This window comes from Zymoseptoria tritici, chromosome 7 (genome assembly GCF_000219625.1).
Source record: "Zymoseptoria tritici IPO323 chromosome 7, whole genome shotgun sequence".
NCBI lineage: Eukaryota > Fungi > Ascomycota > Dothideomycetes > Mycosphaerellales > Mycosphaerellaceae > Zymoseptoria > Zymoseptoria tritici.
In genome coordinates this window covers 465,365-492,473 of record NC_018212.1, presented here as the reverse complement: position 1 = coordinate 492,473, position 27,109 = coordinate 465,365, and the positions used below count along the sequence as shown (strand labels likewise).

The following is a 27,109-nucleotide window of genomic DNA, read 5'->3' as shown; positions in this document are numbered from 1 at the left end:
TCGGTGGTGGTGCTGTTGCTTCTGGTGCTGGTGATGGAGGTGAGTGAGTGTACGGCCGTGTCCGGGAGATGAAATGAAGTCGAAATTGTGGACTCGAGGCCGTCGACCTCACGCGAGGGAGTTGGAATTGACAATGATGAAGTTCTTGGAGCGCGATTGAGGAGAGGGCGTCGTGAGTTCCTTGGAAGCTAGCGAGATGGTCCGTGCGTTTCGGAGACTACATCCCACATTCCTCTCCCACTCGTCCTCCTTGCAACTTCAACATAGATGACCTCTCTGCTCTTCCAGACACTCGCACTCGAGATCCCGACTCTACGCCTTTGAATGCTGCCAGTACTGCACGTCCGAATTGTACGGCCGACTTGAACGACACGACGAGCAGTCGCAAAAGCAGGAGAAGGGTATTCGAAGGAGCTGGGCGTTACAGATTGCACAGGCATACATTGGCTGGAAAAGATCTTGGACATATCCTATAGACACATGTGACTGGAAGCACTTCCGTCTGCTTGTATAGCGCATGTGATCAGCGGCCCGACGATGTGTTCAAGATGGCACGATGGTTGTCGTTGCCGCAGCGAGCGTGCTTTATGAAGTACGCCATTGCAGTCTAAAATGAGTGCAGCACCTATGGGCATTGTAGTGGCAATGGAATAGTCGCGCTCGAGGTAGAGACTCGACGTGGATTCCTTAGGGTAATGAGGAACCCAGCTCCATTTCTCGACCACGAAGATAGTAGGTCGTACTCTATGTTCCTGCACAATGAGCAAAGCCCGTCCAGACTTCATCATCTAGCTTTTCGTTTCTCACAAGCTATACGGACCTGTTCAATTCTCCGTCTGATGGTATGGCTTATCAACACCTGGGGCCCTGTATTTCGCGACTGTTCGACAGGCTGATGGCTTTGGTTGGTGGGATGCGAGCTTGATTCGCGCGGTCACCAAACATTTTGTCTCTTTTGATCGTTCCGAGAGACGACCCTCGAATTTGGAGCAAGCATTCTGTTTTTCTGTTGCAGAGGCTGTTCTGCGGCTGAGGAGTGCTCTTCGGGGAATGGCTTGGCTGTCATGTGAAAGTCATTTTGCAGGTGAATTGCACAGCTAGCACGCACACGACACATCCAGGACTGCTCGTAAGCTTTCTACCACAAGCATCTACTACTGACTTTCAGGCGCATCCAATGAAGACCATAATCAACGCCACGACATAGTTCTTCAACCCCTTTCCATACCACTTCATCATCGACCTACAACACTAGACATCTCCCTCAAGATGGCTACCACCGAGCAGCCCACCGACAAACCTCCAGAAAAATCCACCGACCAAGCCTCCCACCGTACCAACAACTCCCAGCACTGGCTCTACGCCCCTCTCCCCTCCATCCTCCAATGGTGGTCCCAACAAAACCACTCCCCCCAACCCACCCTCCTCGAAATCCGCCTCTTCCTAACCCGTCCCACACCCCCTCTCCCAAACCATCCACCTCCACCCAAGCACCAAACACAACTCCTCCTCCTCCTACCCACCTCCACAAAAACCTGGTCCCTCCCCGGCCGCTGCTTCCTCGCAACCGGTCCTACCCGACCTCCCCACATCCTCGCCGCCGCCCTCAGCATGCTCCAACACGCCATCGAAGAACGCGCCCTCCTCGATCTCCAATTCCTCGACATCAATCACCGGCTGCCTTACGACCCGATCCTCACCTTTCTCCCCGACCGCCCACAACCCACTCTCCGCTGCGATTTGGTGCTCTTCACCCAAAAATCTACCCTCGACCGGGACTCCATCATCAACGCCTCAGCCCACGAATTAGAGACTAGAAGCAAGCCCATGTTCACAGCCATCCGCTGGACCGACACAGCGGACCTCGCAACCCTCGCCCTCCACCCCGAAGTCACCACCAGCGGCATCCGCCACGTCTTCACCCGCTTCACCCAATTCCACAAACTGCACACCGACATCCGCGCGAAACTCGACATCAACAGCCTCATAACATTCGTCCGCTTCGCAATCCTCACCAAACTCTCCGTCTGGGAACTCGACAAAGGCAGTCCAATCTTCCACGCCCTCATCGCCGTCGACCGCCGCGCTCCATTCGCGGGACTATGGGTCATAGACATGGGAAACGTCACGCACGTGAAAGCGCCGGAGGGGAGCGAGGCTTGTATTGAGAGTATGAGAGCGGTGCCGGGGGGAGGGTTACATGTCGACTATTTTCTGGTTGTGGGACAGGTGAGGGAGGGGAAGGTGTGGTTTGCGGGTGAGGCGGGGGATTTGGGGCCGATTAGGAGATTGATGGGTGCGGTGGGTGGGGATGGGACGATGAAGGTTAGGTGGTTGCAGAGGACTAAGATGACGAAGTTGGGGAGTGTTGTGAAGGAGGCGAATGGGAGTGGGTTGAAGAGGAGTGCGGATGGGGTGTTGAAGGGGTGAGGAGGTGAAAGTACGAGGTATGGCATGAAGATTGATCCGCTTGTTCCGGTTGGTATAGCGGGTAGAGACATAGCGGTGCCGTTGATGTTGTCCATACACATATCGATGAGCAGTGGGTAGGAAGACAGTCGTTGAAATCGCATAACATCCTGCTCATCTCACGCCGCCAAAATCTCCTTAACCTTTCTCTGCTTCTCCCTCATCACCCCACATCCCTCCAAATACTTCTCCACACCGCCATATCTCTCCTTCAACTCCGTTACAACTTCCTCTACTAACCCCTCCTCACACCCGGCAAACTCATCCGTCAACCCCATCTCCCTCACAGCCTTCACCCTCTCCTCCCGATCCCCCTCCAACCCCTCCCGACTCAACAAATAATCCCTCTTCACATCCTCCATCCCCACACCCACCAACAACGCCACCAACAAAACAACCAACCCCGTCCGATCCTTCCCCTGCGTACAATGCACCAAAACCGGCCAGTTTCCCTCCTCACTCAACACCTCAAAGACTTGCGCAATTTCAGCTCGGCAGTGAGCAAGACTATCTTTTGCCAACCCGATGAGTCCGCGTTGAGACATGACGTTCTTGCCGATGATGCTGATTGCTTGAGGGCGGTAGCCGGTTATGTATAACGCGATGAGTTTTGCGCGGTGGTAGTAGGATAGGCGGGAGAACATGGCGGAGGAGTAGGTTTTGCCGTTGAAGTTTACATTTACATATTTGATGCCGGGGATCTTGTGTCCATTGTTGCTGCCAGAGGGAGGTGGAGTGCTGGAGGGACCATCGGAGGGGATGTCGAAGTCGGGAACGTCGGCGGGTGGAAAAGGGGACTTCTTTTCTTTGGCGAGGAGGGCGGCGTGCTCGGAGTCTGTGCGGAGGTCGATAATGGTTTTGATGTGGAAGTCATCTGTTAGACGGCGTTGGTCGGACGGAGTGGCGTCGTCTGGAGCGGCGCTGCGGAAGAGGAAGCCGGGTTTGAGGAGGGCTTGTGATGGAGTCTTGCCTGTGGAGATGGCGACATCGCGGAAGTTGGCGATGCGGGAGAAGGATGGTGTTCGCTGTTCGGAGTTAGGGGAGACATTCTGGTGTTCTCCGTGGACAGCTGGGTGCAAGTTCAATCCAGGCGTGTCTCTGGGTCTGATATCACTCGTGCTTGCTAGGAGAAAATGGGGTTTGATGGCGATACTGGAACGACGGGACGAGCAGCAGAGATCAACCCTACCATGCAATGTGCTTGCCTTGATCTGTTCGAACCCGGCACATGGCTCATCTTCCCTGTGATATTCCAGGTCGTCTACCCATACCAAGTTTTGCATGGCAATGACTTAATCCGGTAGTCGGACGACCGTGCCATCCCTGTTTGGCAACTTGACAGCGTTACCCCAGGTGAACCGGAGCGAGAACCGATGGTCGATCTTCTTGCTGTCTATTGCAGTCCTATAGGTAAATGCATTGCTCTATTGTGGGGATATAGTAGGAAACGATGGTATACAATACGAAGAATAACGGAATGCCATTCCGATCTCCACTCTCTCCTTTTCGGTTAGTATTCGTTCATCGAGCACGAGCATTCTGGGCGGAGAACAGGGCGTTGCTGTCGTGACGTCGCTCAAAGTCTAGATTTGAGTTTTGGTGGAGGTGACATCATGCGCTTCCGACTCAAAGCGAGAGCTAAGCGCAGATCATCGACGTCCTCATTTGCCCAGCAACGCCTCGTCTTGTTTCTCCTGCATATACCACGACAAACTGTCATTGTTACAGCTCGAATCCGCGCATGCCGAGTAACGACGGGACCATCTCCAACATCGCATAATCCCTCGTCGCATCGACAGTGTTCGAGACGTCAATACAGGCATCATCGACCGCGAACCGGGCGCAAAGGCCAACACATCATCATGGCCGCCGACACAGCGAGCGCCGCCGGCAGTGTGCCTTGCCCAGACCCGTCTGTCCATCAACACGCACATGGGAAGGGTACTGGTCTGTCAGAGGCTGCTTCGACGGCTGCTCTGATCGCCTCAAACAATCACAAGGGAGAAAACTCGAGGGACTCGCAGCAACAACAAGACTTGCTGGACGCTGATGGACGACTTTCCTCAAGAAGTGAGTAGTCGGAGCGATGAAGCCGTGTGACCATGCATCTCCAATACTAACCAGTCCTCCAGGCGCCGCGACCTCTCTCAAACACGCCAATGCTCGAGACCTGCCCAGTTTCCCTTCCACTGGCAACACCGCCGGCTCCGCGACCAAAGCCGCTCTTCTCGCTAGCGACTACAAGATGCAGGAACTTTGGCACCCCGAACAAAGCCAGGCTGGCTCCAAGGCTGCCCTGCTCGCGCAGCAAAAGGGCGCCAAGCTAGATCTCTGGGAACACCAGGCAAGCGCCGAGGGACAATCCGCCGCTACACTGGCTTTCCGTAACAAAGGACTCGGACCGGAGATCTATCAGGGCAACTCTGCCGATAGCAAGAGCAAAGCACTCCAAGCAGCCACCATATCAGCTAGCCACGGCCGTCAGCGCGCCGGTTCTACTCCCATCGCGCCCAACCCTGCATACCCGGACTCGGCCAATGCGACCGCCAATGCATTGAGTGCTGCCACCGCCTCGGCTCGTAATTCCACCATGGGTGGTGCGGGTTGGGACTCGCCGGCCAACCAAGCTGCTCGAATCATCAACAGCAAGACTGATCGCGGCATGTACACCTCGGACATCCACTTCGAATCGGAGGACGACAAGCATCAGGCAGCTCTCCGCGCATCGGCAATGTCAATGGCCAAGCAGATCTACGCGACTCAAAACCGTTCCATCATGGTCGCCGATCCGGATGGTGGCGCTGGTGCGGAAGCTGCCATGTCGCGCAACTCCACGGGTCCGCAAGCTGATATCAAGTTGGAAGCCATGCGCTACATCCATCTTCAGGAGGCTGCACACAAGTTGGCCGCCGAAAGACTTGCCAAAGTGGACAAGAACCTGGAGGACCAGCGATACCGACAATACTATGGCTATGATGACAAGCCTAAGCGTCTGTCTCGCATGTCCATGAAGAGCAGTGCCGGCGCCGGTGGCAGCAGGCGTGGACGTAATCGTGCCAACAGCGAGAGCACCCGCCAGTACAGCGACGACTCGGATGATGAAGCGCAAGCCAGCCGCATCCGTTCGCAGATGTCGAAGCTCAACAGCGGTATCAACACTGTTGATGCGAAGAAACAACAAGATGATCGCGCGAGGTTGATGGCCCTGGCGGAGAAGCGTGTCTCCGCGCGCATGCAGACCATGGATGATAAAGTGTTTGCCGAGACTGGCAAGGTCTCGCCGGCAATGCAGGCACAGTGGGAAACAAAGGCTCGTGAGAAGGCCGAGAAGGATCGTGAGCTGCGCGCTCAGAACCCTGGCCAGACCCACATCGGAGGCGGAAAGTTCATGGCCGACTCCGAGATTGAGGCCATTGCCGCCGCGAGGCTGAAGCCGACTATGGATGCGATTAACGATACGGCAGAGCAGAGGCGAGCCAGAGATGAGGAGCTGAGACAGCAGAGACAGGAGGAAGAGAAGGTCCGCATGGAGGAGACCGCAAAGAAGCAGGCTCAGAAGGCTGAATTTAAGAAGATCAAGGGTGAGTTGTTGTGATACGCTCGATCAAGAGGAATTCACTGACATCCAATGCAGACCATGACAAGGCCATTGCTCAAAAGGAGAAGGAGGAAGAGAAGGCGCGCAAGAATGAAGAGAAGCAGCGCGCCAAGGAGGAACAGCGCAAGAGTCGTGATGTCCAAAGGGATACTGTCACCGCAGGCACGCTTGGCGCGGACGATGACGATGCTGAGACTTCGAACGCGGGCGTTGAGCGCCATCGATCCGCGCTCGCCCGTCTGAAGGACAAGTTCCGCAAGAGTGGTACCCACGCCGATGTTGCGCACCATCATTCGGAGAACAAGCCGGCGCCCGCAGTCGTTCCTGCCACCGCCACTGCAGGTGAAGATGCTGACCCGAAGGAGAAGGCTGCTGAGATCGACCGTGACGACACTCCACCTCCGATGCCAATCTCGCCGGTGACTGTTCGCGAAGATGCTCCACGACCATCGTCCGAGGTCTCTGACAGCAAATGGAAGCCAGTGGCCGTTCCCAGCAAGGAAGTCGCCGACGACATCATCCTCGCGCCGACCACTCCCGCCATCGCGTTCGAGGACACCGACGACGACAAACTGCAGGCCGCACGCCCGACATTCGAGACGCAGCCCAGCTTGTCTGGTCTCCACGGTGACCACCTTGCTGCGACTGACGGGGACAAAATGCCCAACTTGGAACGCCACATCTCAACCATCCCCGACAGCGACTCCAGCGACTCCGACTTCAGCGATGATGAGCGAACCGCCCGACCTGAGAACAAGACTCTGGGGGAGACAAATGCCCAAGTCATCGCCAACCGCGTAGTCACCGCTCCCACGCCCAGCGTGCCCGGCGAGGCACCCCTTCCAACCAGCGAAAAGACCGACGAGACTCTGCCCGCCAGCGAAGCCTCCCGCGAGGCTGTCCCATCCATCGAGACTCCCGCCGTCGCCAGCCAGGACGTCGAGACCAAGTCCACCCCATCCACTGCTACTACCGCCTTGCCCGCCGTACCCAAAACCTCCGCCGCCGAAAAGGAAAAGCACGTCGAGGAACCTACCGCGGATAAAGACAAGAAAGGCGTCCGCGGCCTCTTCAGCAAACTCCGCCACCGCCGCGACGCCTCCGAGTCGACTTCTAAGACCGAAACTCCCGCTATGGCTTCGACTTCCAAGTCCAGCACCACCACCTCCTCGGCCAAGAAGGACACCAGCAAAATCCCAGAAGCAGCCGGCGCCCTAACCTTCCCCGTCGACCACGACCTCTCCACCTCCTCTTCCGATGACGAGGATGACAGGAGAGGACGTACCGGAAGGAACAGGCAAATTCGCGAGGGAAAGAGTCTGGGGTTTGGGAATAGCCGGACCACGCGCGCGAAGGAGGTGGCAAAGGAAGAGGGGACGGAGGAGGAGGAGGGTGAAGAGGAGCAATTCGAGGAGGCGAGGGATCATTTCGATGAGAGTCTTGCTCCGCCGCCGGCGTTTGGGGCGGAGGGGAAGAAGAGTAGTAGTCCGTCGAGGGAGACGAAGTTTGTGGAGGAGTTGTAGAGGGCAGAAGGGAGGAAGGTGGAGTGGGTAGGGGGTTGGAGGGGTGGATTTGAGAGGGTTTGGGGAGGGTCTGTTGAATGCTTGATACCACCTTTTTGTGTTGGCTTTTGATTTTTGTTTTCAGTGCAGAGAGAAGAGAAAGGGAAACACAGGACATGGAATTTTGAGAAAAACAGTGGATGATGAATGAGATGAGGAGAGGAGGAGGACATATGTAATGGGTAATTTGTTTTATTTAGGATTGAATTAGTTTTTCTTGTTTCAGTAGTTCTCTCCTACGCCTCTCGATATGAGTTTGGTCTGAAGTATGCTAGATGTTCCTCCGGGTGCTGATGTTGATGTTGATGCTGATGGTGATGCTGATGTTGATGTTGATGTTGATAGTAGTGCTTTCGTCGTTCCGTCGTGCAGTTTTCGTGATGTTCGTGGTCGTTGGTTCGCTCTCAAGGGCTCGTTGTGAATGGTTCACCTGGTCATCGCGAGAAGGGCATGAAGGCGAAGATGCGTCCTGCCGTGCTCTCTCTCTCGGAGGGTGACGATGCCGCTTTCGGCCGCTTCCTCCCCGATCGTCACGATCTGTCTTCTCTCCTCTTCGCTCACTCGTTCTTGGTTCTTCCTTCTTTGACGTCTCATGACTCGCGAGTGAACGCACTGGCTCTTCTCATGACATCTCGGAAGATTGTCTCGAGGATATGGTCTGAGCCCTCGTCCTGTGCGTGAAGGTAGCCTGCTCCTCTCCAGTTCCGACAGTCGCACGCCCAGTGTCGTCCTCGTCCTCGTCATATCCCATCGACATCATCTCCTCTTCGACCCCATCTCTCCCATCCTCACTTTCCTCCCCTCTTCCAACACTTCCACCTTCGTCCTCCCTCCTCATCACCTCCCTAGCCTCCTCATCCAACGCCGTCATCCTCACCACAAACTCGCCCTGCAAATCTCCCAGCCACTTCTTCAGCGCTTGGTCATCCATCCGACTCTCTTTCGCCTGCACCAGATGCTCCTTCAAATTCAACATCAGCTTCCTCCTCCTTGCCTTGACGACACCCATTGATCGCTCTTGCTTCGCCAAACCCCGTTCCTCCAGCGTGCGCGAGACGTTCTCTGCAAACGGTAAGATGTCTTCCGGAAGGGGCACGATGCGCGCTAGTGCGAGTCCGTAGTGGGAGACTTGCTCGGAGCCCGAGGCGATACGGTAAAGCATTTCCATCCGGTGGTCTTCGGGGGACATGTCAACAGCGAGATGGAGGTTCACCACGCCATTGCGTTCGGCGAGGATGGACGCTAAGTCGCGGAAGTGGGTTGCGAACCAGACCAACGCGCGGGACGCAACGAGGGCTTCGGCGATGGCGATAGCGATGGCCAGGCCGTCGCGGGTGGAAGTTCCGCGGCCCAGTTCGTCGACGATGGCCATGCTGTGGGGCGTGATGTTGTGGAGTATGAAAGCCGTTTCGCGCATTTCCGCCGCGAAAGAGGAGACGTTGGCTTCGATGTTGTCGTCGATGGAGATGCGGGCGAAGAGATGGTGGATAATCGGGAGGGAGGCGTAGGTTGCGGGCACGAAAGAGCCGACTTGTGCCATGATGGTGATGAGGGCGACGGAGCGGATGTAGGTGGATTTCCCGGACATGTTGGCGCCGGTGATGATTTGGAAGCGGGTCTGTTGGGTGGCGTAGACGTCGTTGGGGACGAATTTCTGGGTAGTGTGAATCTTCTCGCGGATCGGGTGCCGGCCGGAGTGGATGGCGAGGGTGGTGGAGTTGAGCTGCGGTCGGATGTAGTCGCAAGTGGAGACGGCGTGAGCAAAGGCAGCGAGCATGTCGAGCATGGCGATGGACTCGCAGACTTTGAAGAGGGAGGGCATGTGTTCGCGTACGGCGTCGATGAGGTCGCGAATGGCTTTGTCGGACATGAGGAGAACTTCCATGTGGGCGTCGCGGATCTTTTGGTTGAGTTTGACGAGGTCGAGGGTTTGGCATTCGATGATGTTCTTTTTGCGGTAGGAGTTGATGAAGATTTCTGGGAGGTTGCGGTCTTCGAGTTCTTCAGCTTTGAGGTGGAGGTAGAATTGTCGATTGTTGTCGAATTTGGTGAGGAGGGGAAGACTGTGCTCTTGGGCGACTTCGTCGATGTGTTGGAGTGCGTCCGTCATGGATTCTTTGTAGGTCTGACGGGCTACATCGAGCAGGCCGTTGACTCCGGAGCGGACAGCGTACGTTCTCTGGTTGCGTAGGTCGAGTGGCTTCTTCGCATATGTGGTGTCCTCGTTGACGGCGCCTGCTATGAGGCTCTGCACGGGCTCGATATTCTCGGGAGCGCAAATATCTCGGATCGTCGAGAGCATGTCCGAGCGAGAGCCCGTCAATGCTTCATAGACAGGACTGATCAAGGCCACGAACTGCTTCAGCATGATGACATTGTTGATGGACTGTTCTGTAGTGGTCACAGTGATCTGCACCGGTGAGAGGATGAGTTGGGTCAACGTCTTGTCGGCATCGAGGAATGGTTTGAGTGTTTCACGAACGGCGAAGAATGTGTCTTCTTTTGTGCTCAGCTCTTCCACGGCCTCATATCGCTTGTTCAGTGTTTCCGGATTGGTGACAGGCTGCAAGATGTTGCTCCGCAGAAGTCTAGCACCCATCGGTGTCAGAGTCTCATTGAGCTGTCCGAAGAGGCAGTCCTTGGACTTTGGATTCTGTAGATTCTGCACCAGTTCCAGCGATCGGATCGTTGCCAAATCGATCATCATCGACCCTTCAGATGGTTCGTATTTGACGCGCAGCGATCGAGCAGGAAAGATCTTGCTCAAGCCGTGCTCGATAAACTTCAACACAGCTGCAAAGGAGCACACGGCGAAGTAGTTTCCATTCAGCACAGTCTTGAGGTTTTCAACATCTTCAGGAAATGCCAAATGATGAATGTAGTCAAGACCAGCTGTCTCAGACCAGTACCGTCGATCGAGCAGAGTAACATTGCTGTCGAGATCTTGCTGGATGCCGTCTTCGATGATGGAGAAGAGCTTTGACTTTGGTTGAGCAGATGATGAGACGGCGAGGATCGTGGTAGGATTGAACACGGCAAGCTTATGAATAGTCCGGACATACGTCTGACTGTCGCTGAACTGACTGAGAACAGCCTCACCGGTGTCGAGATTGAGAAAAGCCAGACCGACCGATGGTGACACGCCTCGAGACTCGCTGACGGCACAGATGATGTCTTGATTCTCCACGCCGAGAGTGGATACGCCAGTTCGAGGACGTGCAGTGCCAGGTCGACCAGCACTGCGGTGTCCCGTGTAGGGTCTCGACTCGGTACCAGTGGTGTATTCGTAGGTGGTGGTCAACGGGTTGGACGTGCCGGGACGAGTGCCAGTGGCCGTGGTGTCGTACGTGGTGGTGAACGGGATGGATGTGCCCGGACGATGACTGGTGGCCATAGTGTCGTATGAGGTGCTGGCACGGCTGGATGCTGAACGTACTGACCGAGCAGTCAAGGGAGGTGGCATGTTCATGTTGACCGTGATGGTGGAGGTGGGATGAGATGAGATGGATTATGGTGAAGTGAAGTGAAGAAAGACGGAGGAAAGCGAAAGCGAAAGTGAAGTCGTCTCTTGGACTAGACCACAAGGCAACAGTCATCGATTCTCCCGTCTGAAGCCATTGCAATAGAGGAAGGCACGAACGCACACCTGCCATACGAGACTCACCTTCACCAGAAACGCGTGCGATGCCGTCTCCGACCATAGCACGTCGCCAGAGTCCGTGTGTGTGCCTCAGGCCATGGCAGCTTCATCCTCCATCTCTGTTCTGTCTCCTATTGTGCCTTCTGCGCGCGTTGCGAGATACTGCGATCGTCGTGAAGACGAGGCGTTGTTGTGTGAGGGAAGAGGACGGAGTCGAGGTCGACTTTCACATGCTCTCAGGTCCCCGCCAAGCCATGACAGCATCGGCAAGTCTAGCCGATCAAAAAAGGCATTGCATTTCTCTACGACATCCTCCTTGAATACACACCAGCGAAATCCACAATGGCGACCGTTGCGCCCCCTCCATCGAAACGGCAAAAGACCGCAGCCATCGCACGCTCCCGCGAACAAGCTGCCCTCCCCGAAGCCATCCCAGAAGGCACCCAGCGCATACAATTCCGAGATGCAGACACCGGAGCCGCCCAAGGACCTGTCGTTTCCGTCTCCCTCGCAGACCTCTCCCCGAAGAACCTCTCCCTCCTCCTCAACAGTCTCCTCGGCAAAACAGACCCCGCAGACCGCCTACCCTACCGATTCTACAACCCATTCGGCGACGAAGGAGGAGAATTCGACCAAGCAGGCATCATAAAAAGATATCTCGACGGCACAAGCACAACAGAACTCCAACTCGACATCCCCTGCCGCGCCGAAGCCGTCTTCAAAGTCAAACCCATCACCCGCTGCGCAGCCAGCATCTCCGGCCACGGCGAATCCATCCTCACAGCCGCCTTCTCCCCCGCCACATCCTCCAAACTCGCAACCGGCTCCGGCGACAAAACCGCTCGAATCTGGGACTGCGAGACCGGCACACCCCAACACACGCTCAAAGGCCACACAGGGTGGGTCCTCGCGGTCGCCTGGTCTCCCGACGCCGCCCTCCTCGCAACCGGCAGCATGGACTCCACCGTCCGCCTCTGGGATCCCACCACCGGCTCCCCCCTCGGCGGCCCTCTCAAAGGCCACACAAAATGGATCACCAGCCTCTCCTGGGAACCCTACCACATGCGCGAACTCGCCCGCCCCCGCTTCGCCTCCGCCTCCAAAGACTTCACCATCCGCATCTGGGACGCCGTCAACCGCAACACCGACATGTCCCTCACCGGCCACAAAGAATGCGTCACCTGCGTGAAATGGGGCGGCGCAGGTCTCATCTACTCCGCTTCCCGCGACCGCACCGTCAAAGTCTGGGACGCCATCAAAGGCACCTTAGTCCACAACCTCACCTCCCACGCCCACTGGGTCAACCACCTCGCCCTCTCCACCGACTTCGTCCTCCGCACGGGCTACTTCGACCACAAAGGCAAAAAGGACGCTCCCTCGACGCCAGAAGATCGCAAAAAGAAGGCACAGCAACGCTACGACGCCGTCATCGCCACCTCCTCCCACCACGAACGCCTCATCACCGCCTCGGACGACTGCACAATGTATCTCTGGTCCCCCACACTCTCCACCAAACCCCTCCAACGCATGGTCGGCCACCAAAAACAAATCAACCACGTCACCTTCTCCGCCGACGGAACCCTCATCGCGTCCGCGGGTTTCGACAACCACGTGAAAACCTGGCAAGCCAAAGATGGGAAATTCCTGCACACTCTACGCGGACATGTCGGGCCGGTGTATCAGTGTGCGTTTTCGCCGGATAGTAGACTATTGGTGAGTGCGAGTAAGGATACGACGTTGAAGGCTTGGGATGTGAGGAAAGGGGTGTTGGAGGAGAATTTACCGGGGCATTTGGATGAGGTTTTTGCGGTGGATTGGAGTCCCGATGGGGAGAGGGTGGGGAGTGGAGGGCAGGATAAGGCGGTGAGGATTTGGAGGCATTGAGGGATGGACGAGGGACGTGGGAAGTGGTGTGTGTTGTCCAAAATATGATACCCCGAATGATGCATCAGAATCTCACGCTTGCTTTTTGTGTCTATGTTTTCTCCTCTACATGTTGTACAAGCCACTAGCTCTGTCGTCGCTGAGAACGATTCTTTTGGTTGCGAAAAGCTTCTGTTCAACGCAGTAGATGCCCTCCCTCTCTCTTCCTGGACATCCTCAAATCTAATCCTTCTTGCTCCCAGGGAAAGCGTGCTTGCCCGCCTCCTTGCTAGCCTTCAGAGCGCCGCTCAACCCATGAGCATTGTGAATCCCCTCAATCCGATGAGTGGAGTTGATATTCTTGACCAGCGTGATTTGGTAGCACGTCGCGGAACCTTGGCGGGAGATGATGGTGCTGTAGGCGAGGAAGAATTCCCAGATCTAGAGATAATCTGGTTAGTTATGTTTGTGCATTATGATAAGGAGGAATGTCTGCTCACCCTGAACCACCGATCTCCATACTTGGCCACGACCTTCTCCTTATTCGCCATCCAGTTTCTGTACCACCTCCACAATGTGGCGGAGTAATGCACACCAATCGTGTCCACGGCTTTGACTTCGAATCCTGCGCCTTCGAGTTTGTCCACGAAGAAACCCAAGGGTGTTGAGGCGTCGGCGCCGGGGAAAATGTACTTGTTCATGAACAGACCCCAGATGAGATCCTCATACTGCCAGCTCTTGCGCAGACCCGCGATTTGCAGGAAGAAGACACCATCATCATCGAGCATGTCGTGGACTTGCTTGAGGAAAGTGCCAAAGTACCGCACACCGACGTGCTCGGCCATTTCGAGACAGGTGATTTTGTTCCAGCCGCCTTCCGGGACGGGAATGTCGCGGTAGTCCATGCACAAAATCTTGCTCTGCTCTTCTGTGATGCCCGCCTTGCGGAGACCGCTGTTACCCCACGCCGTCTGGTTGCGGCCGAGCGTGACACCAGTCGCATGAGCGCCGTAGTTGACCGAAGCGAATTTCGCGAGGGTGCCCCAGCCGCAGCCGATGTCGAGCATACGCTCACCCTTTTGGAGGCCGATTTTCTCGCATACGATGGAGAGTTTGTTGTCTTGGAGTTGTTCGAGGGATTCTTCCTGGTTGATGTCGGAGATGACGCCGGAGGTGTAGATCATGCGTGGGCCGAGGAACCAGCCGTAGAAGTCGTCGCCGCGGTCGTAGTGGTCGCGGACTTGTTCTTCGTCTTGCGAGCGGGTGTGCATGATCACTTCGGGCATCATGCCGGTCAGGAAGAACCAGAAGAGGGAGAGGGTGAAGCGGAAGTTGGCCCAGTCGTGGCGGTATTCCATGACTTCGAGACAGTCGCCTTTGAAATCGACGTCGCCGGCGAAGTACATCTCGTGGAAAGTCTCCATGGGGATCTTGTTCTTGCCGCGGTATTTCCTCCTGTCCGCCTCGTTCTTGAACTTCAGGTAGTGTTCGATGGGTCTACCGGGGTAGCGAGCTTTTTCGTTGAGACGGGGAGACATGCCGGACGCGATGGTCCAGAATGCCATGAGGATGGGGATCGCGGTGAGGATGAGGAAGAAGAGCCATGTCCAGAAGCGGCCGCCGAGTTGGTAGGCAATGTACCCGGGAATCACGGCGAGGAGGGTGAAGAGGAGTGTGTTGCTGAAGTTGTCGCTGGCGGGACCGTCGGCAGGGAGGGGAGCGTTCTTGATGGCTTTGTACTAAAGGGAAGAAGCATGTTAGTCGTGCTGCTGCTCGAAGAATGTGAGACATTGTGAACTCACCGAAGTCGTCCTCACACCACAGTCTGACTCTCCAGAAACTGGAGTGGGAGCCGCGGGAGTCTCGATGAACTCGAAGTCATCCTCGGCGAGCGATGCTCCGGGGTTCTTGTTGGCGTCAGACATGCTCGGATCGATTGTCGAGGAGCAATGGCTGGTACGAGAGAGAACGGAAGTTCGGAGGAATATAAAAGTATCCTCGAAATGGCCCTTGCGTCGCGGCAGACCCTGCTTCTCATCCCGGACTTGGCGCGTGGAGCTTCCCTTGCGAAGATCAGGGGCACGACAACAACATCTCACAGCGGAAGAAAAGTACAACTTGCCAGCATTTTGCCGTTAAACATCGACATACGACAGCAGAGCAGCATAATAGACTGCGTCATTTCTTCTTCAAGTTCTCCATCGAGCTAATCATCGGGCTTATCGAATCATGGCACAGTCGTCGAGCTGTGCTGTCAAAATATGTCGAGATCGATGAATGCTATCGTGTCAAAGCATCCATCAAGACATGATCTCGACAACAAAGTCCGTATAGGACAAGCACGACACTTATTGACATCGCGCCGTACAGTCAGCATATCTCCTGTGGCTATATGTCGACTAGCTTCATCGGGCGTGATAGGCCAATTGTACCTTCCTATCTGGGTGATTCGCGAGGCTCGGGCAAGTGAATTAAATTCTGCGATCATTGACTGCCTTCTTCATCCTACAGCTTGATCAAATGAGAGATCTCGTAGTAGCAGTGTCGCTGATGCTGTACAGATTCACTTGACAATGCCGTTGATGATATGGTCTTGGCCGAAGTCGGGGAGAAATTTCGACCCTGGACCGTGCGAGCCAGAGACATTGAAACATTGAGCGACTCACCAATCCACGTATACATCGCAGACGACACTTACATCGAAGTACGCTATCACCCCTCTTTCTCGTTACATTGATGGCTGCATTGCGTTGTGCATTGCAACTTACACGACCACACCTCAAATCCGTGCCGAAATTTCCTTGTGCGACCTCACTCGCAACCCGCCTACAAATATCGCCATTTGCGACCAAGACCAAACCAGCAAAGACAGTCTTCAACATGTCGACCGATCATATCCTCACGCTATCCTGTCCGGACAAGCCTGGTATCGTGCACACCGTCACTGGCATGTTGGCCAAGCACAATCTCAACATTCTGGATCTGCAACAATTTTCCGACCCCGAGAGGGAGAAGTTCTTCATGAGGGTACATTTCGGTCATGTCGAGTCGACCGAACATCTTGCAGAGCCATTCGAGGAGTTGGCTACTGGTCTCAAGTTCGACGAGGTATGATGAATCTGCAGCTTGCTTAGGCTTCGTCCGTGCATCTTCGTCTGCATCAATGCTCCATTGGATTGAAACATATCTGACTCTCGAGCTAGTACAACATCGTAGCCAGAGCCGCCAAACCACGAGTCCTGATCATGGTCAGCAAAATCGGCCACTGCCTCAACGACCTCCTCTTCAGACAATCAACCAACCAACTAAACATCGAAGTCCCTTTAATCGTCTCCAACCACCCCGAGTTCGAAAACATGGCCAAGACCTACAACGTCCCATTCCACCACCTCCCCGTAACAAAAGACACGAAATCCCAACAAGAAAGCCGGATCTTGGAACTCGTCAAGGAGCACAACATCGAGCTCATCGTGCTGGCACGATACATGCAGGTCTTGTCTCCGACGCTTTGCGAGGCGATGAGCGGCAAGATCATCAATATTCACCACTCTTTCTTGCCTTCTTTCAAGGGGGCTAAACCGTACCATCAGGCGTATGAGCGTGGTGTCAAGATTATTGGCGCCACCGCCCATTTCGTTACGGCGGATTTGGATGAAGGGCCTATTATCACGCAGAGAGTATCGCCGGTGGATCACAGTATGACTGCGAAAGAGCTGGTCGATGAGGGAAACACCAATGAGGTCCAGACCCTAGCCGCCGCGGTCAAGAAGTGGTCGGAGAAGAAGGTTTTCCTCAATGGAACGAGGACGGTAGTGCTCAGCTAGTCAAGTCGTGACGCAAGAAGATTGGCCAAATCCGTTCCAATGAGCCATCGCAGCTCTGTTTCTGTTCTTCTCCGTATTCGTGGGTTACTTGTGATAGTTAAACCTGCCTGAAGCGTTACGCTCCGCTTTGTGAGCCCAAGATCACGAAGCAGAACATTTTCACTGCAAGGCCATTTTAAAGCGCAGGTAGCAGTGCTAGAGACGACTTAGAGGACTTAGTCATTCGAAGTCAGGTACAGATTTGGTACCCGGTACATTGTTCCATTCAATACAGACGGGTCTCGAGGCAATAAAAGCATTCATTGATTGCGCTATAGCTGAAAATTCCTTTTCCTTACACGCCGGGCCTCAGACGTAGAATACCCACTCACTGCGCAACAGGATCCCCACCCGTCCTCCCCTCCACAACCTCAGGGAAAACATGCGGCTCCCAACTCGCCAATCCACCATCAGGTCTAACCACAGCCATCGTCGCACTAACCTCAACCTCCAACCCCGCCACCTGAGCCGGCTCAAACCTCACGCCATTCACCGACAAAACCCTCCAATACAACCTCTCCTTCAAAAACGGCACGACCTGCTCAGGCGCCAGACCAGCCAGCTCTCCCTTGCGGATGTAGTCGCGCAACATAGGCGTGATGGGAGAGGTTCCGGTGACGATAGCGCTGTCTTCGGCGGACTCCTCGCAGTTGGCGCAGATTTCTTTGGGGGCGGTGAAGATTTTGGTTAGGCCGGCCATGGTGGGGGCGGTGGAGTAGTGTTGGGGATCGGCGTCAGCGGTGGACATGGCGGAGGGGGTGGCGAGGAAGAAGAAGATGGTGAAAGCGCCGTTCAGGGCATTTCTGCGGTGGAGTGTTAGTTTTGATCGTGAGCTGAGATGATTTTTGTGAGCTTACCTCTGTACTTGCGTGTCGGCGTACCACTGGACCACGGGCTTATCATCTCCAGACTCGGGCTTCAGCAGTTTCTGCACTTGGGGGACATGTTCGTCCGGTAGGGCCATCAATACGGTCTGAGCCTCCGCATGCGGAACGGCTGCCCTCTTCTGAAGTTTGGAAGCTTTGGCTGGAGAGTCGCCATCCGAAGACAGCGCTTGTGCTTTCTCCATGTCCTTGATCGGCACCATCCAGGTTGGTGGCTTTGTCGTGTTGTTGCTCTGTAAAGACCAGCGATAGCTCTCGTTCCAGTGGTTGAGGGTCTCCTCTTTGGTTGAAAGGACATCTGCAAGACTGTAACCAAAGGTTTCCGTTTCCTTGGACAACTTTGAGGTCCACATATCGGTGTTCGATGGAGTTTTGCGGAAGGGCCAGAGCTTGGCGTCTTCCCCTAGACCAGCCTCGTCACCAGCGGGTAAGAATGAGTTTTCCAAGTCTTTGTGAATGGCTTGCCAGATGCTCAATAGTCGGTCGACGTTGCTGTTGGATCGTTAGCGGTCACTCATGCTATGTCACTTCCAATGCAGATCTTACGCATGATGCAGCCAAAAAATCGGGTCAAAAGCCGCAACAGGCACTCTGCCCATGTGTCCTTGACCACCGAGCAGACCGTGGTACGTGTTGTGTAGATCCTCCAAAGATCCACTCGGCACCTCGGCACCCTGTTCGTCCTGAGCTGCGCCCGATGCGAAGTTGAGATACTTGTCGTAGGATGGAGAAGCCATCAAGCTCAAGGCAAGTTCCACACTGCTTTCACGCATCATATTGAGCGAATTGTTCACGCTTTGGAAGCCATCGGTGTTGGGTTTGCCAGGAGGAGGATCGCGGACAGTGCGCTGTCTGTACAAATTCTCCTAGGGTTGAGAGTTAGCTGGCCATTCAGTACGTAAAGGAGTAGGCAACGACTTGCATCCTCGTCGTCCTGATCGTCCAATAATTTCCAGTCAGCTGTAGTGACGCTGTTCTTCTTCGGAAAGTGGTAGGTCAGAAGTGGGTTGGCAATTGAGACGAGCTTCGTCTCATCGCCGGGCTGATAGACCCGGAGCTGTTCCTTTTGACAGGCAAGGGGCATGTCGAAGCTGTACGGGAACGAAACAGTGTCGTTGCCGCCCTGCCCTTGGCCAGGGAACTCGGTTGTGCGCTCCTGGCGTGGCTTGATCCAATCCCAGTATGGTAAACGGAACTGCTTGGCCGCGGCATGGTACTTCTCGTCGCTGAACTTTGCAGCGATATCCTGCACGGCACTGTACAGAGTTTGCTACGACATGTCAGCGGGTGGGCATGTAGATGAGTCGGCAGCCTCACCTCAAACATGGCCAAGTAAGGTCGATGCCACGTTGGGAACAAGAACGATGAATGAGTACAATAGGAACCCTTTTGTCTAGAGCCGGGTACCTGCACACCATCCCAATTTTTGCGTGGGAAGCCATGTATGCCTTCAAGGTATGATAGGTCAGCGTGTGCTGCTGAACGTAGAGATGGAAAGCCTACCCGCGACTTCGAAGTAATTCATCTTGTTCTGAACGCCAGTGCTTTCGTCCTGCATGATCTGCTGGAGAGCCAGAATGAAGAGATTGAAGACATCAGGATGATTGACCATGAGGTCGTCGATCTCCAGGCGAGGCTGCACGCCTGAGACGTCCTTGAGGCCGACCACCACGCCATCTTTCTGAGCTGATTCGATAGATGTCGATGCCATGATCAAAGAAATTTGTGCTGAGTAGGAATGAACGTGGTATTGAAGAAACACCCTCGAGTGAGACCAAGAAGGAGAACACGAAAGGAAATGCCTGAACACTTATACGAAGCGCATCACAGACCTGCAGCAATAGCGCTGTCCCTCAGCTGAATGCACAGCCATCTCAGCTTATTACGCTCAGTGGTTCCACAGCGCATCAGTGGTCAGCTTTAATGCGTACTTGGTTGTCTGATATGCCTGCAATGCATGGCTAGACGTGCGCCACGACCATCCGGTGTTCGGGACGCCAGTCAGCCCATGGCGAATCTACGAGCCAGCAGGCCATTGTCCTTGCTAGACGGGCTGAAGATCCAGGAAATGTTGCTGACTGCAGACTCGCGTGACGTACGGTGAGCTGGCTGACAAGCTGATGCTGGTAGTCAGCTCAGGTGCGCAGTCAAGGCGGACGTCCCATCCTCGTATTGATGTCAAGGCAGGCGTTCCATCCTCGTATTGATGTCAAGCTGAACTGTACACGCATCCTTGTCGGAGTCTGAGCTGAGGCTGCGACTTTGTCACAGCGTCTACCCGTGGCAAGCATGTGGAGGTGCATGACTGGCCAGTCCGAAACATGTGACACGTTCTCTTCGATGGTGATGTAAAGTGGATGAGGTGAGGTCGAGAGGTGAAAGGACTTGGTTGAAAATCGGAACGATTTAGGCGGGATTTCAAGGGCGGGCGTTCCAATTTCAACCAAGTTGCTTGCCCCAGACTTCGTGACCTCACTTCTGCGAGCGCGCTGCGGAGAGCTGACGCGTGTCTCAACGAATGTCTTGGTGCATCCTTCATTCTTCACCGAAGCTCGGCTTCGAAGATCATTCCATACCATTCACGACTTACGAAACTGGGACGACTCTTCCACAGACACGACATGTTGCCACGAACCTCATAGCATGCGCCCTGGCAGCGCCGCATAATGTCTACAAAGCCATTGAAGGACCCTGATTCGGCATCTTCATTGAGCGTCGATGAGGCTGAAAAGCTGAGGAACTTCTCGAGAACACCCCGGCCATATGTGTACGATGGAGGAGAGGTGAAGCAGGACCGAGTCTCCAGCATAATAGAACCCACCAGAGATCCGCAATGGCAGAGCACACAACCATCGACAGACAACAGCGAAAGCGGAACAGAAGCCGACGATGAGCGACGGACTTTTGTCAAAGCGCTGCCTGCGAGCACCTTGCGACCGCGCAAAGGACTCAAGACTGGCGAGAAGGATGAAGACTCACTTCTTGAGCCATCACAATTGGATGAGGAGGAGAGACGGGTGCAAAGCTGGTTCCTGCAGCGGCAGGCATCGACCCGGTCACATGCAGACAAGATCGAGGATGTGGAAGAAGAGAGGGCTGAACAGGAGCGTGTGGAGAAGAGACGGATCGCTGAGTTTGTAAGACGGACATCGGAAGTGGCATTGATGGGCCTCATACTCGTCTGTGTCCTGTGCGGGCGGGGAGTCTTGCGCACGGCATGGGAATGGCGTCGAGAGCTCATCAGTCACATCTTGATCGTCATTGGTCTGGTCCTGGCGTACCCGCTCAAGCTCTCGATCGTGGATACACAGGTCAGGCACAATCAACTATGGCAACGATTCCGAGTACCAGCCTCGTTCGATCCGGCCACGGTTTTGTATCCACCTCTTCTACCTGTGCTTGTAGCACTCTCAGTGGCACCGACGAATCCAGCCGTCATTTTGCCAAACATAATCCTCGGGCTCGCATCGCTTCCTCAAAGAATCTTCCCTCGCTCCAGTCGGCTGGGCCGAGTCAATACTGTACACTGGGTGGTGTCCATCATTCCGCTAGTCATCTCTCAGAACACGACCTGGCCATTCAAGGATGCCCCAGCGATGCCATACATGCTCAAGTGCGGGCCTCCCGAAGGATTATCTCCAGAGACTCTGGTGTCACTGTACGCTCTGCATCACGCCCTGCTACAACCGCTGCAGTACCTCACCACAACGAGTCTGCTCGTGTCGGAACTCCACCTACTATCAGTCGCTCTGATCAATCTCCTACTACTAGCAACTTCCCCACAAGCTGTCATCCTCAAAGCATGTCTTTGGGTTGGCGGCATACCACTTCTGGTGTTATGTGCTCACGTCGTCCACTGGAACGTCACTTTGGCTAGAGTACCGAAGTGGAAACTCCGGCGGCCAGTCCACCCATGCGCAGAGCGAAAGTCCTTCGCGGACGCCGTCTCCGATCTAATCAACCTGCAGCGAGCGAGCGGAGCCTTTCACGAGGCTCCAGGAAGTGTCACCAGTGATGCAGATGAAGACGAGCCGGCTACGTCGAGCAAAGGTGGGCTGAACAGTCTTCTCAAGCTCGATACGACGATCAGAACTGTCGCATCAGCAATCAAGGGTGGCGCCGTTTCGGACAATGAGACTAGATCAGCAATCGAGCCATCCCACCGCCGGAGCCGAACTACGGTCGATAGGCACCTTGCAGCCACTCCAATGGCAAGACGCCAGACTCTGCCGGGACGTCCGCCGAATCGCTCGCCGAGACGGTCGCCCAGCGTGAGGAAGAAGGGCAGATCTTCACACCTGCTTTGGTGCCTTCAATTGACACCCGCTCAAGCCCAGCAGCGGAAATGGATCTACGCAGGCTTCACGTATATCATTATCGTGGCAATCATTCTCGGGCCTGTCAGAGATTATGTCTCCAACAGAGCTCTCGGCGGTCGAGAACCCATCGGCTGGGCACTAAGCTACATGTTCGGCCAACTCCCTCTCATCCGCTCAATCACCGAATTCATCAATCTCGACACCTGGATCCCCCTCTCAAACGCAGCCTGGACCTGGAGTCCATCCCTCAGCATCCCTCTCCACATGGACATCATAGCCAGCGACATCGGCCAAGCCAACGTCCGCCTCCTCCTAATCGCCTACTGGATCGGCGTACTACTCGTCGGCCTCCTAGCAGTCTTCAGCCTAACAGCCTACGTCGAAGTCGACACCCGTCGCAAGATCTTCCACGGCGTCATGGTCGCCATGCTTCTACCTGCCACATTCGTCGATCCATGCTTCTGTGCACTAGCATTGACGCTCGTACTCGCCGTCTTCCTCCTCCTCGAAGTCATCCGCGCCGGGCAAGTCCCTCCACTCGGCAATGCTATTAGTCGTTTCGTTGCTCCCTACGTTGACGGACGAGACTTGCGCGGGCCAGTGGTGGTCAGCCACATTTTCCTGCTCATTGGCTGTGCGGTGCCGCTGTGGTTCTCCCTCGCTTCCATGGATCGAGAAGGCGAACCGCCATGGGTCGACTGGCAAATGAGGAACAATCAGCGCGAGACGGCTATGATCGCGGGCGTGGTGTGCGTGGGCATGGGCGACGCAGCAGCCAGTCTCATCGGTCGACGCTACGGTCGGCGGAAATGGATCTGGGTCGGAGGCAAGAGTCTTGAGGGAAGCGCGGCGTTCGCAGTCGCTGTCACCTTCGGACTCATGGCAGCGAGGACGTGGCAGGTCTTCGGGGGATGGAATGATCACCCTACGGCATGGAAAGCGCTCGGCTCAGCGGGTGGACTCATGGGATTTGGAATGGAGTGGGGCGTTGCATTGATGAAAGCTACGATCTGCGCATGTGGAGCGAGTTTTATGGAAGCTGTGTTGACGGGTGCGAACGACAATGTCGTGGTGCCGGTCGCGTTGTGGCTGCTGGTCAAGGGCGTAAGGTTATGATAGTGCTTAATGTGTCACGAGAACGACAGAATCTAACGTTAGAGTCGAAGACTTTTGGTGCCTCATAAGCGTCATCCAAGTGAAGATTTCGAAGACGTTTTGAGGCTGATGATACAGATATCTATCCGACTGCCTACAACGCGGCAGGAGCCACGGGCGGTGGAGTCGCTTCAGTCTCCTGCTGAAATGTCTTAGTAACCATGATCGTCCTGATCTCATGGTGGTCATCGTTACCCTGCTGCGGGGCAGGCGGACTACCGCGAGCCTTTCGTTCCCAGCCGGTCTTGAACAACTTGCCCATCTCGAACTTCGGGAAGGCGTGCGCTTCGGTGTTGAAGACGACGTCCGTGAGGGGGAGGATGTCGTTGGGCGAGAAGAGGAGGTAGAAGTATTTGAGAGTTTCGGCCTGGAGCGTGTTAGTTTTGTCGTAGATATCGCCTGTGCAGATAATGGACTTACCAGCCAGAAGCTCTCCATGTTATCTCGCAGCGTCACCGGGATCTTCTCCACGTTGGCGATGCTGCTGTAGCCTTCTCCGTCCTCGACTGCGCCGTACTTCATGAACGCTTCGAACATTTCCCAACCTGCCTTGCGGTACATTTCATCTCCCGTGATGCGCCACATGTAGAACAGACTCTCTACTGTCTCTGGTCTTTGGAGATTGTGCAGGTCGCCCTGCTTCCAGATGTAGTCTTCACCACCCACAGCCTCCTTCTCGGTACACGCCTTGTCTTTGCACTTCTCGAAAGCTTCGGGGCTTTGTGGCTGGGTCTCGGGTGTGAAATCCTTGTACATCAACGGAGGATCGTGAATGTGGAAGTGTGCAATCTCCGGAGCCAGACCGGTGGGCGTGCGGTACATGCCTAGGCAAGTCTTCGTGAGCTCCTTCGCGAGACGCATGTCTTCCTCTTGCTGAGGACCCCAATTCTTGTCTTTCTTGGCTTCCGCAAGGGATCGTCCACCGGTAGTCGCCAACGCGATCGTGCCAGGCATGAAGCAGACCAGATGGTCCATCTTCGGGCTCAGAGATTGGTCAATGCCAGATGGCCTTTCCGCAAGAACAGTAAAATTGCTGGGATAGCTGTAAGTGAGCAAATGCTTCTTCACACCAGCCAGACTCTCTTTCCACATCTCTTGATACACCGGTTCCTGCTGCGAAGTCTGCAGATACTGCTTGATGAGGTATTCGTAGTAGCTGTCGCCTCGACTGCCCAGACGGATGTTTTCACCTCGGAATGTGCCCTTGTCGGCATAGATGAAGATGGGGACCAATCCATCTTTAGCTTGGTTGTCATCTACGACTTTCATGACTTTTTCGGCATGCTCCCAGTAGTGCGTCTCGCCGGTCAGCTTGGCCAGATACTTCATCTCAAGCTGCAACGTTGTTGCTTCGGCGGTTGACGATGCTCCGCCATCTGCGTGGGACTCGATCCCTTGCGAATTGTGGAGGTTGACGCTCGCAAGCGGAACACCGGATTTTGTGTTATAAGCACCAAGCAATCGATCCGCCAGGTCAACCGCCTTCTCAACGTACAAATCGTCGCTCAGTCCGTCCTGTACAGGTGCGTATGTGCCAGGGAAGGCAACACTCAGATAGTGGGCCGAGAGTAGGCCTCCCAGCATCCGAATCGTGGTCTCGAATGTGTTCACATCATGATCTTGGTCATATGTCAAATTGGAGTGTATCCACTGCCGTGATTCCTCCAGTTCCGTGGTCAGGTTCATGAGCATCATCGTGTCCAAGGCATCCACAATTATCCAACCCATTCCGTTGGGGACCATCTGCTTGCCAGTATGGCTCACGGGGTGGTACTCGTCCAAACCCCATCCATATTTCTTATAGCCCGCGAAAGAAGTTTTGAATGCCTCCTTCACTTTCTCTGCCCTGTCATCCCATGCAACCACCTCTTTACCTCCCCACAGACTCCAAGACGACTTCTCCTTCTGTACTCCGGGCGCAGTGCTACTGCTCCCCTCTCCGCTGGTTGCGAAATACGACAAAGGTGACAATATCCCAAACCACCAGCTTAGCAACGCCAGACCGGCCAGTACGCCCGCGAACGTTCTCTTCTGTCGTAACCATTGCAGAGCCCTCTTGCTGCCCTTGCCTGAATAATTATACGGCTTGTCCTTGTACATTGGCAGTTCATTGCTCTTCTCCGAGGAAAACATATTGCTGACTTTCTCGCCGATTCCTGGTTCCGCATCGTTGTGGTGGAAGCGTGCTCGTCCTGATCCCTGATATACATCTGCATTCGCCGCTCCAGCGTTGGGTAACCCGTATGAGTTGTTCATATCCGGATGCAATGTCACCGGCGTCGTTTGCTCGTATGGGCTCGGTGAAACGTTCCTGGCGCTGTTGGTCCGAAAGAGGGTTGAAGCTGGCGAGCTGCGCCGAACGTTGAACGGATCTCTGCTGTTATTCATATCATTACGAAGAGGGTCCAGCAAGGGAAAAGAGTATCTGATCCTCAACGATTGATCTCGGATTGCGGAAAGAGGATTCACGAATCGGACAATTCAACAGCTATAAAGACAAGACATCAATCGTGTTGATCACAGCTGTCCCTCAAAACACTTTCCCTGTGAACGACGCGCCCCTGTCGCATTCACAAGCCACGGCGGGAGCTTCCCGCAAGCATAAAACGTACGCCGGACTTCACCCGCTGTTTCTATGTATATCGCCGCCTGAAACATCAAGACAACTTGTAATACATTGCACTCAACACCATTTCTCATAACAACTCGCACCGAACTTCTCTAAGCAATCCAGAAACCGAACATCAACAACGACACTGCCGATTCGACATCGCCTAAGCGCCCTGATAACCAACATGCCAACGCCACTCGACAATGCGCTGCACTCGAAGGTAAGATATGCTCTCAATCGTGACTTGGGCAGGTTACACTCAGAAAGCATCGCGATTGACATGGCTCATATGCAGAACCTCTTCCTCGGTTTTGCCGCCTTAGTGACCGGAGTCACCGCATGGAGCATCTGGGGCCAGGACATGTTCCCAGCTCAGGAGGAGAAGCCCACAGGAGCACCAGAGACATGGACGAAGGGTCAGCTGAAGCAGTGGCTAAGTTCTGTAAGTACAACGGATACTAAGTCGCAGCTCCATTGTACATATTCATTATGATTTGCTAATGCATCGTCTTAGCGAGGTGTTGTGGTCGAGGAGAGCTCGACGAAAGACCAGCTCGTCGCGATGGTCAAAACGATCTTGGACAATCCGCCAAAGTCCAATGCCTGAAGGATACCTTTTGTCTCGAAACGATAGCATACCAATGATACCCAAGCTCCTAATCCAAGTCACGTTCTGTCCAATTCTCACACGCGCTCTGCTAAAAGCTCCATCAACCAACAGGCTTCCGACTCATCGCTCCCTCGTCTGGTCTTGGCCTCCGCGTACTTCTCTCAGGAATCGCTGGCACTCCTCTCGGCGCATCCGGATCCCACCGATCCGTCCTTTCATCCAGCTTACGTGCTTCGCGATTGACATACTCACTCAAGCTCACTTTTGGGCGTCGCCGAGCCTCTGGCGGAAGTTCTGGTACGCCATAGCCTCCTCGAGCCTCGTGCTCCCGCTGCAATTGTGCCATACGCTCGCCGTGCGACATGCATGGTAGACGAGGCCCAGCGCCTTGGGTAGCAAGGTCCGCGAGGAAAGAGTCGATGACATCGGGGCGTGAATCGTCGGGAGCCTCGGAGTAGATGCTGCTCGCGCGCGTGCTTGCCGGTCTCGGAACTGGGCTGTATCGAGTGCGGTCGAGATATGTATTTGGTGGCAG

The 27,109-nt window shown here is 54.9% G+C and overlaps 11 protein-coding genes across 11 annotated transcripts; 6 read left to right on the top strand and 5 right to left on the bottom strand.

Annotated features, from left to right (window-relative positions):
- Window positions 1-1,269: 1,269 nt before the first annotated feature.
- On the top strand, window positions 1,270-2,430 carry MYCGRDRAFT_94314 (uncharacterized protein; the record flags this gene model as incomplete). The annotated part of the gene is made up of 1 exon (XM_003851202.1): window positions 1,270-2,430. One exon carries the CDS (start codon window positions 1,270-1,272, stop codon window positions 2,428-2,430), a length of 1,161 nt encoding a protein of 386 aa, XP_003851250.1.
- Window positions 2,431-2,588: 158 nt separating this feature from the next.
- Window positions 2,589-3,752, bottom strand: PTP6 (putative tyrosine protein phosphatase 6; the record flags this gene model as incomplete). The annotated part of the gene is made up of 1 exon (XM_003850572.1): window positions 2,589-3,752. One exon carries the CDS (start codon window positions 3,750-3,752, stop codon window positions 2,589-2,591), a length of 1,164 nt encoding a protein of 387 aa, XP_003850620.1.
- A 579-nt stretch (window positions 3,753-4,331) lies between these two features.
- On the top strand, window positions 4,332-7,590 carry MYCGRDRAFT_94313 (uncharacterized protein; the record flags this gene model as incomplete). Its single annotated transcript, XM_003851203.1, has 3 exons — window positions 4,332-4,539; window positions 4,602-6,050; window positions 6,104-7,590. 3 exons carry the CDS (start codon window positions 4,332-4,334, stop codon window positions 7,588-7,590), a joined length of 3,144 nt encoding a protein of 1,047 aa, XP_003851251.1.
- A 661-nt stretch (window positions 7,591-8,251) lies between these two features.
- MYCGRDRAFT_44908 (uncharacterized protein) lies at window positions 8,252-11,023 on the bottom strand (the record flags this gene model as incomplete). The annotated part of the gene is made up of 1 exon (XM_003850571.1): window positions 8,252-11,023. The coding sequence occupies one exon, from the start codon at window positions 11,021-11,023 to the stop codon at window positions 8,252-8,254; it is 2,772 nt and encodes a 923-aa protein (XP_003850619.1).
- A 588-nt stretch (window positions 11,024-11,611) lies between these two features.
- Window positions 11,612-13,153, top strand: MYCGRDRAFT_73745 (uncharacterized protein; the record flags this gene model as incomplete). The annotated part of the gene is made up of 1 exon (XM_003851204.1): window positions 11,612-13,153. One exon carries the CDS (start codon window positions 11,612-11,614, stop codon window positions 13,151-13,153), a length of 1,542 nt encoding a protein of 513 aa, XP_003851252.1.
- A 62-nt stretch (window positions 13,154-13,215) lies between these two features.
- On the bottom strand, window positions 13,216-15,057 carry MYCGRDRAFT_100674 (uncharacterized protein; the record flags this gene model as incomplete). The annotated part of the gene is made up of 3 exons (XM_003850570.1): window positions 13,216-13,573; window positions 13,633-14,871; window positions 14,935-15,057. 3 exons carry the CDS (start codon window positions 15,055-15,057, stop codon window positions 13,376-13,378), a joined length of 1,560 nt encoding a protein of 519 aa, XP_003850618.1.
- An 831-nt stretch (window positions 15,058-15,888) lies between these two features.
- On the top strand, window positions 15,889-16,956 carry MYCGRDRAFT_110096 (uncharacterized protein; the record flags this gene model as incomplete). The annotated part of the gene is made up of 2 exons (XM_003851205.1): window positions 15,889-16,240; window positions 16,336-16,956. The coding sequence occupies 2 exons, from the start codon at window positions 16,013-16,015 to the stop codon at window positions 16,954-16,956; spliced, it is 849 nt and encodes a 282-aa protein (XP_003851253.1).
- A 367-nt stretch (window positions 16,957-17,323) lies between these two features.
- On the bottom strand, window positions 17,324-19,590 carry MYCGRDRAFT_94308 (uncharacterized protein; the record flags this gene model as incomplete). The annotated part of the gene is made up of 6 exons (XM_003850569.1): window positions 17,324-17,798; window positions 17,853-18,371; window positions 18,426-18,745; window positions 18,850-19,125; window positions 19,287-19,327; window positions 19,383-19,590. The coding sequence occupies 6 exons, from the start codon at window positions 19,588-19,590 to the stop codon at window positions 17,324-17,326; spliced, it is 1,839 nt and encodes a 612-aa protein (XP_003850617.1).
- An 877-nt stretch (window positions 19,591-20,467) lies between these two features.
- MYCGRDRAFT_73738 (uncharacterized protein) lies at window positions 20,468-23,314 on the top strand (the record flags this gene model as incomplete). Its single annotated transcript, XM_003851206.1, has 1 exon — window positions 20,468-23,314. One exon carries the CDS (start codon window positions 20,546-20,548, stop codon window positions 23,312-23,314), a length of 2,769 nt encoding a protein of 922 aa, XP_003851254.1.
- Window positions 23,315-23,447: 133 nt separating this feature from the next.
- Window positions 23,448-25,486, bottom strand: MgAMN9 (putative 1,2-alpha-mannosidase; the record flags this gene model as incomplete). Its single annotated transcript, XM_003850568.1, has 2 exons — window positions 23,448-23,720; window positions 23,774-25,486. 2 exons carry the CDS (start codon window positions 25,484-25,486, stop codon window positions 23,448-23,450), a joined length of 1,986 nt encoding a protein of 661 aa, XP_003850616.1.
- Window positions 25,487-26,040: 554 nt separating this feature from the next.
- MYCGRDRAFT_73735 (uncharacterized protein) lies at window positions 26,041-26,643 on the top strand (the record flags this gene model as incomplete). Its single annotated transcript, XM_003851207.1, has 3 exons — window positions 26,041-26,184; window positions 26,260-26,406; window positions 26,479-26,643. The coding sequence occupies 3 exons, from the start codon at window positions 26,149-26,151 to the stop codon at window positions 26,569-26,571; spliced, it is 276 nt and encodes a 91-aa protein (XP_003851255.1).
- Between the last annotated feature and the right edge of the window lie 466 nt (window positions 26,644-27,109).